At 49.1% G+C, this 17,961-nt stretch overlaps 1 protein-coding gene across 1 annotated transcript in view; it reads left to right on the top strand.

Moving 5' to 3' along the window:
• The window catches only part of Cmtm8 (CKLF like MARVEL transmembrane domain containing 8), a 57,798-nt gene extending 41,616 nt beyond the window's left edge, over window positions 1-16,182 (top strand). Inside the window, exons 2-4 of the mRNA XM_038323278.1 lie at window positions 7,901-8,074; window positions 14,743-14,859; window positions 15,827-16,182. Coding sequence (XP_038179206.1) covers window positions 7,901-8,074; window positions 14,743-14,859; window positions 15,827-15,910 — 375 coding nt within the window. The 3' untranslated portion in view covers window positions 15,911-16,182. The remainder of the gene's footprint in view (window positions 1-7,900; window positions 8,075-14,742; window positions 14,860-15,826) is intronic.
• Window positions 16,183-17,961: the final 1,779 nt, after the last annotated feature.

Below are 17,961 nucleotides of genomic sequence, written 5' to 3'. Positions count from 1 at the left end.
ATGTCCCCAAATCCCATTTGACATGAAGGAAAACCTGGCATGCTGCCTGTTTGGGGAAATTTTGCTCAAACATAGCTACACCCAATGCTTTGCATGTGGGCTAATTTCAAGTCTCAGTGGCAGAGTAGAGCTCATGCCACTGACTGTCCTGTTTGCTGTGGATCTTGTCTGAGAAAGAACATACTGACTTCAGTGTTGCTGTAGGTTGGCTTGTGTTTCCCTTTGCCTGTTTGTCAAAGGCTTGGTCCCACAGTGGTGCTTGTGAGACTCTGTAGAAGTGGGTGGGGCCTGCTGCGACATCCTCAGGCGACTGAAGGTTTAAACTCTTTTTCTTTTCTTTTTTTTACACTTGTTTGTTTATTGGGTGTGTCTGTGTGTGTGTGTGTGTGTGTGTGTGGACACACATGGAGGTCAGGGGACAGGAGTCGGATTCCTCCTTCCACCCCAAGAACTCGGGTCCCAATTCCAGAACCCACAGGGTAGGAGAGAACTGGTTCCCATAAGCTGTAGTCTGATCTCCACAAACACACGCGTGCACATACACACACACATGCACATGAAATAAAAAAGCAGGTGTCTTTTAAAAGTTAAGAAAGGATGGAAATACCAAGGGAGACCAAGGGAAAAATCTTTTAACAAGTTTCAGTTTCGCTGGCTCTAGGCTTCAACTCCTCATCTCTGACCATAAAAATGTTACTGTCCTTGCCACTCAGGGAGGTTATCCCCCTATACAGGGCTTCTGTACCCCATTTTCAGGACGAAAAGTCAGAGGTAAGGTGGTCTTTCTTGTATCTGCTACTGTTCAAGAGCCCTTTAGACTCAGAATCTGTGGGCCAGAGAGGCATGTTGGGGGTTGCGGAGCCTGCCTGCACTGTGAACTGCGCACGTTTGGCTCAGTTAGCTGCAGTGTCTTCTCAGCCCTTGTGGGGACGCTGATGTGCGACCGTCCTGGTGGTCATTACAGACCTGTTTAAATCGTGGAACAGACCAAAGTGTACCTTGGGGATGTCAGAGCTAAAGGAAAGAAATGCAAAATTCTAAATGGTGCATGCATTGTTGTTGGCTGGCTTTGAAATCCCCCACGATCCTCTGTTCTTCAGACAAAACCCACCTCACTTGTTCCTAGAATAAAGGAGAAGATTTTTAAAAACCACTTAATGGAAGGCAAATGTCCCCGCAGATATCTATATTAACAAGGCTGTTTCTGCACCTGGGTTTCCAGCGCTTTTCATCTGAAATATCACAGACCTCCTAGTGAGCTCATCGTCTCACTAGTCTGAGGAGGCCAGAAGCTGCCCGCGTTAAAACGGTTTTTTGAAGTTTATTTTTTTTACATTCCTATGAACTGTCGTCTCCCCCATAGTAGTTCTGGTTTGGCTTTTTTCTTTTTTAGGCAGGCTGCACTATGTATGGGTTTGATTTTCACTATAGAGGTACCTCGTCATTTCTCCACACCAGCACTTAACTTCCTCCTCAGCTCATCGCTGAATCTGTGAGTCAAGCTATTCCACTGCCCAGCGTCACACACTGCCACCCTAGAGATACTCCTTGTCACTGAGGGAGTCCCAAGGAGTCGGTGGCTGACTGAAATGCCCGGTTGACCATTTGAGGCCCACTGTCTTTGTTAGAGTTACTCTTACTGGGACCATGACCAAAAACAGCTCAGGGAGGAAAGGGGTTTGAGTCTTCCTTTCTTTCCGTTTGTTTTGTTGTTTTGTTTTGTTTTGGCTTACATATCTTGAATCACGGTCCACTGAGGGACGCCAGGGCAGGAACTCAAACCAGGCAGGAACTTGGAGGCAGGAGCTGATGCGGTGGCCATGGAGGAGTGCTGCTTACTGGCTTGCTCTTCGGGGCTTACTCAGCCTGCTTTCTTCTCAGCTGGGGTGCTCTCCTGAGATGGCCCCAGTTTGTGTCGAGTTGACATAAAGCAAACTGTCTCACCCAACAAGGAGATGGATGTGGAAGCTCTCCTTGAAGCCACAGCATGAGTTACCTAAAGAGGCTGTGGCATGGTGAGCTCAGAATGACTGGCTTGGAGCCCTCCCTCAGGAGCGCAGGCAAGCGCAGCCGGGAATGGTGTGAAAGCCAGGCTAACAGGGCCCATCCTCTGACCTCTGAGACCATGCCGTATGGAAACACATCCTTCCAGGGACCACCTCTGATTCCTAAGTGGATGCTCCTCCCCAGATAAACAATTCCAAGCGGTGGTTTCTGTTGTTCTTATTTTATTGTTTTGTTTTTGTGGAGATTTTTTAAAATTTGCTTGTTGTTTTACTTGTTTGTCTTTGAGGCAAAGTCTGACTTTGTAGCCCTCGCTGACCTGGAATTCATTGCATAGACCAGGCTAGCCTCAGACTCAGAGTTCTGTCTGCCATGGTCTCCTGAGATCTGGGCTAAAAAGGTGCACACCACGATGCCCGACTTGCCAAGGAGATTTTGAAGATGTGCCCATGTGGCATGCTGCAACCACGGTACATTTCCAAAAAACCAACTCTAGCCCATCTCTGCCTGCTCAGTGAATAACCTGAATCTGCCAGAGTCGTCCCCACCACTCTCTTCCATGGCTGTCTCAAACTGCCAGCCCGGCTGTTGCCAGCATCCTCAGCGTGGGTGCCTGGAATGCAGACACCCCTCATAGAATCACCAGAGGCTCCCTTGTGGGAATATCAGCTGTCTTGCCGGGAATGCACTGCCATGACCCTCGCAGGCTGCATGACTACATTAGTTTTCTCTTTGCCTTATTTCCCAAGCGATGCTGAACGCTGTCAAGGAAAGGAGACTATTGTATTCCGTGTATGCCTTGGCCCGCTGCGAGGCTGCTGGTTGTCTTGGTGTCCGCTAACCTTCCTGACCCTCGCTCAGCAGCTAGAAGAATGAATCAACAGAGCTCTCCCCAGATGTGCTGAGGGTAGCCGGAACCCAGGAAAGGGTGCTGGAGCTCACGTGGAGGGAAGGTCGGGAAATGATTTAACATTCAGGCAAAATTCTGTGTATTCTCTTGTGAATCTCTCCCTTCCCTCTGGTCTTGCAAGTAAGCTTTGATTCGAAGAGGTCGATAACATCTTTTAAGGAGGGAGAAAGGGTTTCCTTCGAGTGGTAAGGCTCACCTGGAGTTAGAAGCCCCCATGGTTGATGTGCTTTCAAACATATTATATTAGAAGGACAGTATCTATACATTCAGTGCAGTGCAGTCACTAGCACGGTCTCAATGGCACATCTTGCAGAAATAGACAAAAAAAAAATGTTGAAATTCCTATGTAGTCAAGAAAGACCCTGTACATGGGAGATGTGGACCTGTGGTTCCTTCCAGAAGGTTCTGGAGCAGAAAGAATCCTCAGACCCGTCCTTAGAGCCCCTCCTACTTTCTTTCTTTTCCTTAGTGAATCTACGTTTATTCTGCTCATTTCCTGCCTGGCTTTCCTTGTTCTTCTTGAACATGAGACAGTGAACTTGGAAGCCACTGGCCCTGGGTGACTTTGGGGATCATTGGTGGTCCAGCACTCTGTCTACTCTTGCCCCGCCCCTTCCCCAGTTAAGCTCCCCCAGAGTCAAGAAAGAGACCACATAATTGTGAGTGGAACACCTCATGCATGGCTAATGGAGCAAGGGACTGAGCACAGCTTATGGGAGCCGGTGTTTCTCCACATAGCAGCAGAGAGGCTAGTTTGCAGTATTTTACTTAGGGTTTTTTTTCTCCTTAAAATTATGTGTATGTGTCTATGTGGGCATATGTATATTAGTATGTGTGTCTATATGTATGAGCATATATATGTGTGTATGTGTCTGTGTGAGTATATGTATGTGTGCGGATATGTGTCTCTGTGTGTGTTTATATATATGCATATGTGTGTCTATGTATGTGGGTATATGTATTGTGTATATGTGTCTGTGTGTAGGTGTATGTGTGTGTGTATGTGTGTCTCTGGGGGGGTATATGTACACGAGTATGTGTGTCTGTATACATGAGGTCAGAGGTACCAGATTCCCCTGGAGTTACAGGCTGTTGTGAGCCATTCAACGTGGGTGCTGGGAATTGAATCCAGGTCCTCTCTACAAGAGCAAAACACACTCTTAGCCCCTAAGCCATCTCTTCAGCCCCAAGCTCTTGAAGGTTTCTCATCCTCCTGCCTCTGCCATCTGTGTGCTATAATTACAGATGTCACCACTACATTGGTTTTGTGTGGTGTGAGGTCTCTGATGAGGGTTTCACACATTGGCTGGGGTTGCACTCTCCCAACTGACTCGAGTCCCCAGCCCTCCGGGAGCCTCTAGCTCTCTTTTATTCCTTTAACCCTTCCCTCATCTTCTCCTTTTACACTCTGCTTCACCAAAACAGAAGAAAACGCCTGCGTCAACCCAAGAGTCGGGCTGACCTCACAACCCTCCATCCAGGTCTTGCCTCGGACCGCCTGAGAACATCAGGAAACACAGAGCCTTGGCTCAGCGATAAAGCCGTCACCACAGGGGCCTCTGCCCTGGCAGATTCATTGGCTTTCTGGCTTGCCTGATGTTTGCCCTTGGTGACTCATGTGGACAGAGCATTCTTGACTGACTGGCAGGACTGTTGTGATGGTTCGTGTCCTCTGGGAGGTCTGAGAGCTTAGATGCATGATTCGTATCCGTCCTAGAGAGGTTTATGTCTGCTTGGCAGAGGCTGGAGTCACCTGAGAGGACAAAACCTCCATTGAGAAAATGCCCCCAGAAGATCAGGCTGTAGGCAGGCCTGAAAGCTTTTTTTTTTTTTTTTTTTTTTTCAAATTGGTGATTGATGGGGGAAATGCCCAGCCCGCGGTAGGTGATGCTAAGAGAAAGCAGACTGAGCAAGCCAGTGAGCAGCACCCCTCCCCGGCCTCTGCGTCAGGTTTCTGCCCTGTTTGAGCCCCTGTCTTTTAGTGATGAGCCACAGTGTGGAAGTGTATCCCCCGTCAACCCTTTCCTCCCCAAGCTGCTTTTGGTCATGGTGTTTCACCGCAGTCCACCCTAAGACAGCATCTAAGATCGCCACTTCAACCCCTGGTGCAGAGAACACTCAGTGGGAGAGGGGGAGGGTATGCAGGGCTAGTCAGTTCCTGGACCCGCCTGAGGATGGGGACTGTGACCTCTTGCCCTGCCTCTTCCCAGCACTGCTGAGCCGCAGGTCTAGGCGACTGTTCTTCGCTGTCTGGGACCACACACTTGGAGAGCCTGGCTAATTGCAGCCCGCTAGCCAAGTCCAGCCTGCCTTGTTTGTAAACAAAGTCCCCGTGAAACTGGCCACGCCCCCTCCTCCAGTGCTTTCTACACTGTTTTGGTCTGGCTAAAGTGTCTGGGAAAGAGACTGTATGGGACTCAAAGCCTGAGACGTTCACCATGCTGCCATGACGAAAAAAGAAATGTGCCAACTTCGGCCTGAGCACTGTGGTTCTAATTACGGGCACGGGGCCTCCACTTTCACTGCCAAGGACTCCAGGAGCCCTTTCTGTAGATCGCACAAAGCATTTGGTCGTGCTTGCCGGAGGGAATAAACATGAGACCACTAATCTCTGCGAGTTCCGTGGAACTTGGTGTGCGTGTCACTACTTACCCGAGACTGGGCACGGGCAATAGACCACATGCAAATCTGCTGTCGTGAGACCACTGATTCCACTGGGGTTACTTTCAGGGGTTCAGGTGACTCAAACGCAACTGTCTGTGGGTGACATTTTAACACCCACCCTGTATGCACTGTCAACCGGAAAGGAATAACAGGGTCCTGTGACCTGGCCTCCAATGTAGGTCGATCTTAAAATGTGGGATTAACCTGAGTCCCAAGCTCCTAACAGCACCCTGGCTGGAAGCTTCATTCTACTCTGATCACCCTAAGGACTCCACGGTGGTGCTGAGGAAGGGCTGGAGGGTGTGAGGGGGACACACCCTCAGGACATCCTTCAGAATAGAAACAAGAGCCATGTGGTTTGAAACCCGCCTCATCAGGCACCTTGAATGCTCTCCACCTAGGCGCCGAACCCAGGTCCTATACCTCTAGCCCCCCATTTCCAAGATCGGGAAAGGAGAGGCCAGCTGCCCTGTCAGGGACCACCCCAAGGCCTGAGGCCCTTGGGTGCATTTTCTGGTGGGTGTGTTGCAAGGTTCTGCAGCAGCTCATGAAGATACCTCAGCAAAATCTCTATAAACATCACACAGAGGCCAAGGACACAGGGATTAAATCGGCCTTCCAGGTCTTCGCATTGATTCGTCCTTATCTCCTGCAGAATGTGGCGATGTCTGGTACTAACAATGAGAGTCAAGCTCCTTCTAGCGCCTCTTCTCTCTATTCCTTCCTCAAGTCACAGTCTGCAGATAGCCGACGCTGGGCTGGCCTGGCCATTCATCAGCAGTGCTTCGGTGCCCCCTAGTGGATAAATGAAGATGGTCACCATGCTAGCTGAACAGACTTGAGAGGCAGTAGGCGGAGGGCCCCCAGAAGAGTGAGTCCCAGACTCTGAAGCAGATGTAGGGCCCCGGCAGGCTGGAGTCGATGTGGTTCCAGGAGGGAGGTGCCCTTTTCTCCTACAGTCCCTAGCGCTATGTATTAATAACCTGATTTATTTGAAAAAAAAAAAAGTAGGAAACAAAACCCTGTGCATATACATGTGTGTGCATGCACCCTCACATGTTTCCTGATGCATAGCATGTGGGGTGTCGAGCAGGGGCTGGCAGACTTGTGAAGGCGACCATTTTAGGCTTCATGCAGGAGGCCACGGCCTCCTCCTGTTAGGCATGAAATCACAGGCAATAGTAAAGGGAAAACATGGCTGTGTTCGTTGGCTGCATAGAACGGGTCATGTGAGCTGGGGCCATGGCTTGATGAGTAAAGTACTTGCCACGCAAGCATGAGGACCCGAGTTCAATCCCCGGCACCCACCTGAAAAACCTGGCACAGTGGTGCAAGCTTCCAGTCCCAGTGCTGAGGAGGCAGAGGCGCCCGACAGAAGGGACAACCCCAGGTCCCGGCGAGAAACCTCGCCTCCAGTCTCTCCCTCTCTCCCTCTCTTCCTCTCTCCCTCCCTCCCTCCCTCTCTCTCTCTCTCTCTCTCTCTCACACACACACACACACACCATCATCATCACCATCATCAATCGATACAGGCCGTGAACTACACATAGTCATGACCAATGTTTGTCAGCTGTGTCGAAACAGGCTATGTGTCTAACACATGACATAGTAAATTCCTCCGCTTCGGTGACACCCGTGCCTCTCTCACATTTGTGGCTGAACGAGACCAGTACCACGCCTGGTTCAAAGCAGGTGCTCGGGGAGCATGTTGCTAAACCCAGAATGGCTTTGACTGACCTCTGTAACATAGCAACTTCATCCCAGAATTTCCCAGGATGCACTGAGTGACAAAAGGCGTGCTCTCCAAATTGGCCATTTAGACCATCAGAGCAGACGGGGACTCGCCGCCACCCGTGATTTCTTTTCTAATTTGTCTCTGTCTAAAATGAGCGAGGCTGTGATGTGAGAGGCCAATAGGCCAAACTGCTTTGTTTAGCACAAAGAAGGACACCACAGAAGAGAGCCTGGCCTGCATGACACGGCCCTGTAGCCAAAGCCCCGTGAACTCCGGGGGCTGCCTCCCGGGATGTGGTCTATACGCCGACTGCCGTGTATGGCTTGGGAATTGTACTTGTTACTTGTTGCTATGACAGAGAATCTGAGACGTAGTATAAGGGAGGGATTTGTTTTAAAGGGTTTGTTTTTAATTATGTAAACGAGGGTGTGCACATGCGTGTGTGCATTTGTGGGTGTATGTTCATGTGTGTGGACATTTGTTCGACGTGTACAAGTTGTAATGGGCATTTTGACTAATGGCTGTCCTTTCTGTTCCGTTCTTTCTCTCCTTCCGCCTCTCTCTGCATCTCCGCTGCCACTTCGCAGGTATTCGGACTGCTAGTATGGACGCTTATCGCGGGCACTGAGTATTTCCGCGTCCCTGCTTTCGGCTGGGTCATGTTTGTAGCTGTCTTTTACTGGGTCCTCACTGTCTTCTTCCTCATCGTCTACATCACCATGACCTACACCAGGATTCCCCAGGTGCCCTGGACCACAGTGGTAAGTCCACCTCAGGGACTGCACCGACTCGGGGCTGTGAGGTGGGACAGCAAGTGTCTTCTTGTGGATTCGGGGTCACCTCTGCTCACACAGGACAGGGGCAGCCAATGATCCCTCATTTCCTGATGGCCTGAGCAAAGTAGAACATCCTCAGACAAACTGAGTCAAGGAAAGCTGGGTTCTGTCACTATAAACAGGGTCACCTACAAAACAGGGGTGTCAGGACACCACTGTCTCCAGATCTTCCTTCCTTCGAACTCTAATCACAGCTCTCTGTGCACGACTGATGGAAAAGGAGCACGGGAGGGCTGTAAAACACGTGGAGTTTGGGAGGAACCAGAGTGTGGGGAGCCTTGCTTTCTATAACTAATAGCAAGGGAAAAGGGAAACACACAGAGACGTAGTAGTGTGGTAGCTGACTTGAGTTCAGCACAGTGGTAATGCACCGGCCTGGCATGTCCAAGGTCATGTGTTTAAACTCCAGCACCACAGAAACATAAACTAACTAAATTGGTGTCTTTCTATTTGGAAGCAAGAATAGTTAAAGGGTTTGGATTTTTGTCCTGGCTCCAGGCAGCGTGCTGTGCCGTATACAGGATAACAGTGGTGATCACACAATCTTCAGGCCAAAGGGAGTGCCTTGTAGCGTGGGAAGTCTTGACAGGGAATTGGAAGGGGCCATCATCAGTGGGAAGAGTGCTTGCCTGTCATGCACAAAGCTGTGGTTCAATCCTCAGCACCACCTAAATAGGCATAGTGTGTCACACCTTTAGTCTCTGCATCTGGGAGGCGGATGCAGGAGGATCAGAAGTTCATTTTCATTGCATGTGGAATTTGAGGCCCACCTGCGGTACATGAGATCCTGCCACGGACAGATAGGTAGACAGACAGACAGACAGATGTGGTGGTACATGCCTAAATAATCCTAGCAGCTCCAGCACTTGAGAAACTGAGGCAAGGAGATCTTAAGTTTAAATCCAAACTGGCCAAATAGTGAGTTCAAGGTTATCTTGGTCTATGTATAGAAAGGCCCTGTTTCATTTAAAATAATATATTTCTTTTAAAGTGGCACCACATGTATGCATGTATAAAATAGAACTCTAAAGATATATTGGTTTACTTCATTTCCAAATAATATACACACATATACACACACTTCTGACTTGATGACTTGAAAGCCAGCCTCCTTGGGAGTTGTGACCCGAGGATACATTGGCAGACTTTAACACACCACAGTCATTGTTCAAAGTAAGCCTGCACCCCTTCTTTATGAGCTGCCTTCAGAGTCCAAGTAAACCCAAGAAGACAGAGGGCTCCTTTTGCTTTACAGAATGGATTAACTGTTTTCCCACATCCCAAAGTGAAGATTCTCAATTGGCATTTTCAAGTACTTGTATCTCATTCTGAAAGTGATCCCGTGAAAGGTGCTTATCACCACCATCCAGGACCAGACAGGTGGCCCTGGGAGTCAGTGTCCCCTTTCCCCATGGACACTGGGCAGGGCAAAGTCATTTGGATGTTGGACTCAGAAGTAGCTGGTACTGTGGTGTAACAGTAGCCATGACAACAGAGTAGGAGAGCACAGTAGAGTGAGGTGGGGCTGGGCGTGGAAATCAGTGGGTGGAGCATTTGCCTAGGGTGCATGAAGCCCTGGGTTCAATCCCCAGCACCACATAAACTGAGCGTGGTGCATTCCTGTGGTCCCAGTCCTCAGGATGGAGGCTTCTCAGATAGGAATAATGAGTCGGAGACCAGCCTGGGCTACGGGAACCTTAATCTCAAGATAAAAATTAGTAAATATATAAAAAGGAAAGAAAAGAGATTGTTTCTTCCAGCAGCTGAGGTAGGTTTGTGTTTGCTGGCAATTGCTGGTGTCAGTGCTATAGGAGACAAAGTTGTTTCTCAACTGCTTTCTTAAATACATGTAGGTTTGGGGAATGCCTGCAGGTGAGCCGGGTCAGCCAGCTCTGTCCCTCTAGCTCAGCACCAGGGCTGGGAGCTGCAGGTTTGGGGAAGGCCTGCAGGTGAGCCGGGTCAGCCAGCTCTGTCCCTCTGGCTCAGCACCAGGGCTGGGGGCTGCAGATTTGGGGAATGCCTGCAGGTGAGCCGGGTCAGCCAGCTCTGTTCCTCTGGCTCAGCACCAGGGCTGGGGGCTGCCCCTTCTCCCTTGCTACCATTTTCTTCTCTAGTCTAAAGGTTTCTGTCCAACTAGTCAATTTCCCAGTCACCTGCCACCAGCGGAGCCTGAATGCAGCTACTGTAACAAAAGAGGACATGTTATGTCCAGCCTCTTGGTCACGCCTTTGAGATGGGCGTGTTCTTAGAGTTGATCTGTGTGTCTGGGCTGGAAGGAGACAGCCAGACTGCTCGGCTTGCTCTATGAAAGAAAAAACTCTCAAGTTACTCGTTTGGGGTCACATGCCCCAAAGAGACCTATCCATCGTCTCTTTTTGCCAGTCTGTAGATCCAGTGTTACTATTGATACCCGAAGGTCTTGTCTTAGGTGACCTCTAAGCACCTAAGTCTTCAAAATTGGAAAGGAAGTAGAAAATCAGTTCACATCTATGATCCCCACATCCAGGAGGCTGAGGCGGAAGGATGGGCTCCAATTCCAGGCTAGCCTGGGCTACAGAGGGAGACTCCAGTACCAAACCCCAAGGCTGACTAGATGGCTCAGCACGTAGAGGTGCTTGTCTCTAAGACCCATGTCCTGAGTGTGATCCCTGGGGCCCACAGGGTGGAATGGGCGAACCAATTTCCAGAAGTTGTCCTCTGACCTTACACACACACAGCCTGATACGAGCACATGCACAAAATAAGTGTGAATAAAAAAGAAAACCCTAGGAAGTACTGAGCATAACTGAGTATAATCAAACTTAAATCTGGGGGTTGGAGAGATGTCTCAGTGGTTAAAAGCGTTTGCTGCTCTTTGCAGAGGACCTAGGCTCAGTTCCCAGCACCCACACAGCTCAGAAGCGTCTCTAACTCCAGGTCCAGGGGATCTGACGCCCTCTTCTGGCCTCCATGGGAACTGTACACACACAATGCATATATATATATATTTCCAAGCAAACACTCATACACATTAAATAAATATTTTCGCGGGGGCAAGGGGAAAAAAGGGAGCTTAAGTCATGGGCTAAAATGGTTCAGTTGACAAAGTGCTTGCCATACAAGCCTGCGGATCCTGAACTAGTGTACAGAGCTGCAGTGGGCGGAGAGATGGCTCAGCAGGTGAAAGGTGTTTGCCACCAAAGCTGCCAACCTGGGTTTAACCTCTGGGTTGCACATGGTGGATAAAGAGAACCATCTAAGAGAGAGTCTGACTCTTATCACTTGGTCTTTGATTAGAGACCTCCTTGTTGATTTAGTACCCTCAGCTGTAAGGAACATTTTGTTTTTCAAGACACGGTTTCTTTGTGTATTTTTTTAAATATATGCTTATTTTATTTTATTTCTGTATGTGCAGAAGCTCAGGGAGGCCAGAGAAGGCATCAAGACCTCTGGAACTGGGGTTACAGGTGGTTGTGAGCTGTCAGGTGGATGCTGGGAACCAAACCCCAATTCTCCCTGCGTGCTCTTAATCGCTGAGCCGTCTCCAGCCCCTGACATGGGACTTCTCAAACACTCCATCTGGTAGTGTGGGTCACTTTGGAGGGCAGTGACCTGCCTGGCTGGACCTCAAATTCTCCCCCAGCATGGGAAGGTGGCTCAGTCACTTCTTACAAGCCCTCTTCTGAAGTTGGTGTCTAGTTCTGGCCTGCAGGAGCCCGCCGGGACACTGATCGCTCTTTCTCTCTCCTGTCGAGGGTAGATGTCCTTGGCAGTTTAGCATCTTAAACTGAGGACCACGGGTGCACGGGCTGGAGGCTAAACAAAGAGCGCCGGGCCAGCCAAGCTTTTATCTGTGTGCGCTTTTATCCCAGAGAAGACAGACTGCTTTCAGAGCAAAGCGGGATGGAATTTCAGGAGGGAACCGGGCCTCCCTCTTCTCCCCTCCACAAAGAGCAGCTGACCACCTTTGTAAAGTTCCACGCTCTCTGGAGCTCACTCCCACGGCACAGGGATGTTGGAGACCAGCAGGAGCTTGGAGGGTCTAGTATGTCTGAGCTACACCGCCCAGCAGACGAGCAGGGCCTTCTGATGCTTTGAGCCCCCTCCTCACCCCCCATTCTCCTCTGGAGCCATCTGAGGAGCTAGTTTCTTTGTTTTGTTGGTTGGTTTTGGTTTTGAGACCAGGCAAGAATGACCTTGAACCTCCATTACCCTGCCCTCAGCTCCAGAGTGCACCTTGAGGAGTCTGTGGCTGCACACATTCTACCAACTGAGCTACATCCTGGTTGGGACACTGTCTCATTACTTCACATTTCTCTGTCCAAATTGGATGCAGTTTAATTACCATTGCAGAGATTTGATTTTTTTTTTAATTATTTTTTTTGTTTTGTTTTTGGTTTTTGAGACAGGGTTTTTCTGTGTAGCCCTGACTATGCTGTAGACCAGGCTGGCCTCGTCTGTCTCACAGAGATCCACTTACCTCTGCCTCCTGAGTGCTGAGATTAAAGGCGTGTACCAATACACCTGGCCTCAAACCATTTTTTAAAAGGTGGGAGGGAAGTCTGTCCTTTGGCAAGGATTGAATGTGTGTCCCTGTATACACAACCCACCGTCACAAGGACCCATCCGGAGAAACAGAACTTGTTCCCTCTAATCTTTCTCTCTAGGCTTAAATGGCTAAAGGCAATTTATTAAGCAGTGTATATACTATTTTTTTCTGAACGGATAAGATACATAAGATAGTGTTGATTTTTGCTCACAACTTTTAAAATCGAGCTATTTTTGTCCATGTGAACGATCAGTAACTCACGTGAGGACCATGTCACCTCCGCAAATGCCATATACCTACTTCTTCCAAGTGTTCAAGTTCCCAGACTTGTTCAGGGCAAAAAGTGGGTGTTGGCTCTTGACCACCCTCCTAGCAGCACTGGCCTTGTTGGAAAGAACCCCAGAGTGAGGCTGCACAACAAGAGGAGATCTTACTTACAGATGAAGTGTCTACCCGGCCCTTGGGTGTGCATGACATTGGACACTCGTCATCTTTGTCCCTGATCCTCTAGCTTACTTTCCTTAAAGGGTTGACACAGACTGACTCGTTGAAGCCTGCCCATTATCCAATAAATCACAAGAAAGATTCCTGTGGTTACTCATAAACTTGGAGTCGATCTGCAAACACGACAGGCAAAGAAGGTACTGAGGAAGTCGGTGGAGACTTTCTTTGGATAGAGGGCACACCAGCTTTCTTGTACTCCTTGAAGGCTTTCTCAGTGGCATTGACACACAGACCGCTGTTCTCAGGTGAAAGCCCAGGTTAGACACTGTGGCTGTGCGCATACAACCTGGCAGAATGCCCTGTTGTATGGACTGAGCTAGAGTGCAGGGTGTCTCTCTCTGGTGCCCAGTATCCTGTCCTGGGTACCGCAGAACAGCTCCAGCATGCTCCCCAGTTTTTCTTTGTAAATTCTTTTGAATTACATCATAGCTGATGTGACTGAGATTATCCTATCACAGGTGACTCTCAGGCAGCCAGGACTCTGGTTCTATCCATAACAAAGCTATAGTCTCCATGAGCACATCACCCTGGACCAGGGCCAGCATGCACAGAAGGCTGAGATGGAAACAGGGGTTGCAGCTCACCTCAGGGTACTGGCATCTGTGTCTGGAAAATTCTGTGTACCTTTTCTTCCAGCCTTTAATCCCAGTACTTGGGAGGCAGAGGCAGGTGGATCTCTGTGAGTTCGAGGCCCACTTGGTCTACAAGAGCTAGTTCCAGGACAGGGTCCAAAGCTATAGAGAAACCCTCTTGAAAAACCAAAAAAAAAAAAAAAAAATTACATTTACAATTTTGCCCGCTTGACTTTTCAAAGCTCCATTATTAAAGAGGAAAGAAAAGGTAGGGAGGTTGGAGAGATGGCTCAGCATTTAAGAGCACTGGCTGCTCCTCCAGAGGACCCAGGTTCAATTCCTAGCATCGACATGGCAGCTCACAAGTTTCAGGGAATCCGACATCCTCACACAGGCATACATACAGGCAAAACACCAATGTACATAAAATAAAAATAAATTATTAAAAAAAAAACATAAAGAGAACCAACTGAGGCCTCTTCCAGAAAAACAGGGAAGCCAAGGTGACCAAAGCTCCCAGTGGGCTCTGATGTTATTTGCTCCCCATCCCTCCCTCTCTCTCATTTTAAGAAGCATCTGTGAAGCTGCTGACGGTGGTGGTACACGCCTATCCCCAAAACAAACATGCATAAAACATACATACATGCAATTAAGAAGCAGCTCGAGCTAACTTCCCCTCCCAGCCCTAGCAGCGCTGGAGAAAGTCTCTGCCCGAGGACATGTGCTCAATGACCACAGCTGAGGTGAGGGCTGGGCGGGGCAGTCAGCACTGCATGGCCCCTCCAGCTGCCCGCCTCCCTCCACCAGGATCATCACACTGAGGTTCTCAGGAGTGGGGACCAGGAACCAAAGAATGCTGGTTAAAGGAACAGTCTGAAGTCTGGGGGCCTTTGGGGACATGTGGCACCCTGGACTGGAGCTGCAGTTACATGCTCTCTCAGCTGCCTCCTTTTGGCCTTCCCTAGCTAACAGTCCGCCCCTCTTCGCAGGGCCTGTGCTTTAACAGCAGTGCTTTCCTCTTGTACCTCTCGGCCGCCATAGTGGACGCGTCTTCCGTCTCCCCAGAGAAGGAGGGTCACAACTTCAACAGCTGGGCAGCCTCCTCGGTGAGTCCTCCCGAAAACTCTCCCCCAGGCCTGTTGGGGAGGAGGGAGGGGGTCAAAGTTAGCTGCAGAGAAAAAGGGCCACATGCGATAGTGACAAACACAGCAGTTGACTGGCTGATGGCCAACAAGACAGGGCTTGGGTTAACACACAGCAAGAAGGAGCCAGAGTGTGACCATAGCTGCTCTCCTAAGAAGGTTCCGAGTTTCCCCTGGAGAAGACAGGACCAAGGGCCAGCTCAGAAAGGTGATGGCTGAAGACACAGCATCCTAGCTTTGCAGGACAGGGTGCATCTTGAAGCAACAGTGACAGCCTCCTTTTCTGCAGCTGCCACAAGCTCACCCTCCCCAAGCTGTCCCCTTGAAACTTTGAAATGTGTGCCCTGGCAATGCTGACGCATGCATGGGCAGCCCGTATATGGCGGTTCTGTTGAACTGGTCCATATTGGGCTTCTCGGTCTAAGTGGATGAGGACGACTGACCAGGTCTCTTCCTCAAGAGGGCACCAGATCTCATTACAGATGGTTGTGAGCCACCATGTGGTTGCTGGGAATTGAACTCAGGACCTTTGGAAGAGCAGGCAGTGCTCTTAACCACTGAGCCATCTCTCCAGCCCCGAGCAGTCCCCTTGGTCCCTCCTAACTTTAAACAGAGATTAGCAAATTGAGACTTGAGATTCATAGACACGCTGGCTGGGTGTGTATTGTGGGGGCTGCCTCACCTCACTTTTTCGAGGAGATGGCAGACGCTGGAGGCTGAGCCCTGTCTAGATTAGACATACACAGCTCCCTCATCACCCCTAAAGAAAAGGGTTATTGATGCAATAAAGTGGATTTATAGAAGGAAGCCTAGGGTCTGGGGCAGTTTGAGCACCTGACATAGTGGAGAGGAAGCCATCACTCTCTAATCCGGAAGTGTCCGCCATGCTTCTTCGTTCACTTCCCCGTGTACCATGCTTCCATCCCCACAGTTCTTCGCCTTCCTGGTCACCCTCTGCTACGCTGGAAACACATACTTCAGTTTCATAGCCTGGAGATCCAGGACCGCACAGTGACTTCCTCTTCGGAAAATGGAGATGAAGACGCACCAGGATGCATCCGGCTGTGAAAGCAGTTGTAGCTATAATGTATATTGCCCCCAGAACTGTATTTAACTAATGTTTTTTATATTTTAGTTAAATTACCTCCTAGTGGCTTGTTACATTTAAGCTCGATACTAACTTGCAGAGTGTCGTGACTTCTGATGAACTCTGAGGTCTCTTGACTTCCTCATAGTCTTTATTTTCTTACATAATATATAAATAAATGACTGAATGTTAAGAAAGTGTCAAGTTTGTAAAACTCACTTTTAATGATATCTTTGTTTAGCGTGTGTGCCTGTGTATGTGTGTTTGTGTATGGGTGTGGTGTACAAGTGTGTCACATGCTCAGGTCCCAAGACAGCTTGGAGGAGTGAGTTCTCTCCCTTCCACCCTTCAGGTGCCAGGATAAAATTTAGGGCTTCGAGCCTGGCAAGAGGAGTCTTTCTTTGCCCCACTGATCCATCTCACTGGCCTAAAGCGAATTTTTCTTTTTAAAGATTTATTTTTATTTATTTATTTGGTTTTTCAGACAGGGTTTCTCTGTGTAGCTTTGGAGCCTGTCCTGGAACTTGCTCTCTAAACCTGGCTGGTCTCAAACTCAGAGATCCACCTGCGTCTGCCTCCCAGGTGCTGGGTTTAAAATGGTGTGCCCCACTAACACCTGGCTTATTTTTATTTTTAATTATGTGTATGTGTATTTGTGTCTGTGTAGTATAAGGACATCAAATCCCCTATAGCTGGTGTTTAGGCAGTTGTAAACTTGGATCCCCTGCGAGAGCAATATGTGGCTCTCACCTGCTGCTGTATCTCTCCAAAGCCAGTGTTGAAGATAGCAGATTAAATGGTGCAACACCCCAGCTGATGTTGAATACGACTGATAGGGACACACCCAGAACCTCAGAGCTGGGAAACTCTCCTGCTTGCAGGGCTGCTCGGGCAGCCATCTTTGTCAGAAAATGGTCCCCAGGACAGGGTGGCAAGACAGACCCACCTCTTCAGACCTGGGAACCACAGTGCCCGTGACTCTCACTTGCTAGCCCACATGCTAGAGCAATCAAATGAGACAAGGCCTCAAGCTTAGTAACAGAGCTCTTGCAAAAAGAGGTGCCGCCAGGACAGGCTTGCTTATTGTAGAACACATTAAAATAAATATGTAGCCATTAAAAGGATCAAGAGGCACACACACCTCTAACTCATGTTGAGGGCTGGGAGGTCGCTCAGTTGCCATGCAAGCAGGGGACCTGGCTTTGGTCTCCAGAACCCACATAAATAAATAAATAAATGAAAAATAAATGAATAAACGCTGAGGCTGTTACTTTACTGGCAGAGTACTTTAGAAGCCCCAAGTTCAACCCTTGGCATAGTAGTCCACACATGTAACCCCAACACTCAAGAGCTAGAGAAGCTGGGGAAGTTCAAGGTCTGCCTGAGGTTACATCAGACTCTGCCCCTCCCCTCCAAAAAACAAATCAAGCCTGGCAGTGCATTTCTTTGTGGTTGTGGGCCCTGCCTTTGATGACTGAGCCATCTTTCCTTCCCTGGTCGTGCATTTACAATCCCAGCACTCGTGAAGCAAAGACAGGTGGGCCCTGCAGTTTTCTAGTCAACCAGCGAAACCTACTTGTGGACTTCTGAGCCAGCCAGTGAGAGACCCTGTCTCGGAAAAGGGGGACAGTACCCGAGGAACCGTATCTAAGCTCTTGCTGACCCCAGAGATGTCTGCGCCAGATTTGAGCAGAACCCTGTGAGCAGATGTCTCCAGATCTTTATCTCAGCCCTACGAGGACAGCTGTCATCTTTAGTGGGAACACTCAGACAAGCCCGGCACACACACCGAGAGGAAGTGTTTTTAGGTGGCACAGTTCCTGCTGCCACAGCAAGTGTCTTGGGGTGACTTTTCAACTTGAGTTTTTAAAAAAACAAGAAAAACCACAGAAACGTTAGTGAGGTTAATGTATGCAGGACTGAAGCAAATGTTCTTTCAATATGATGTCCCACTGGCTTCTAGAACTTTTTGTGGTCCC

Source organism: Arvicola amphibius, chromosome 3, assembly GCF_903992535.2.
Source record: "Arvicola amphibius chromosome 3, mArvAmp1.2, whole genome shotgun sequence".
Classification (NCBI taxonomy): domain Eukaryota; kingdom Metazoa; phylum Chordata; class Mammalia; order Rodentia; family Cricetidae; genus Arvicola; species Arvicola amphibius.
The sequence above is the reverse complement of the archived record's forward strand: the minus strand, read 5'-3'. Positions and strand labels throughout refer to the sequence as shown.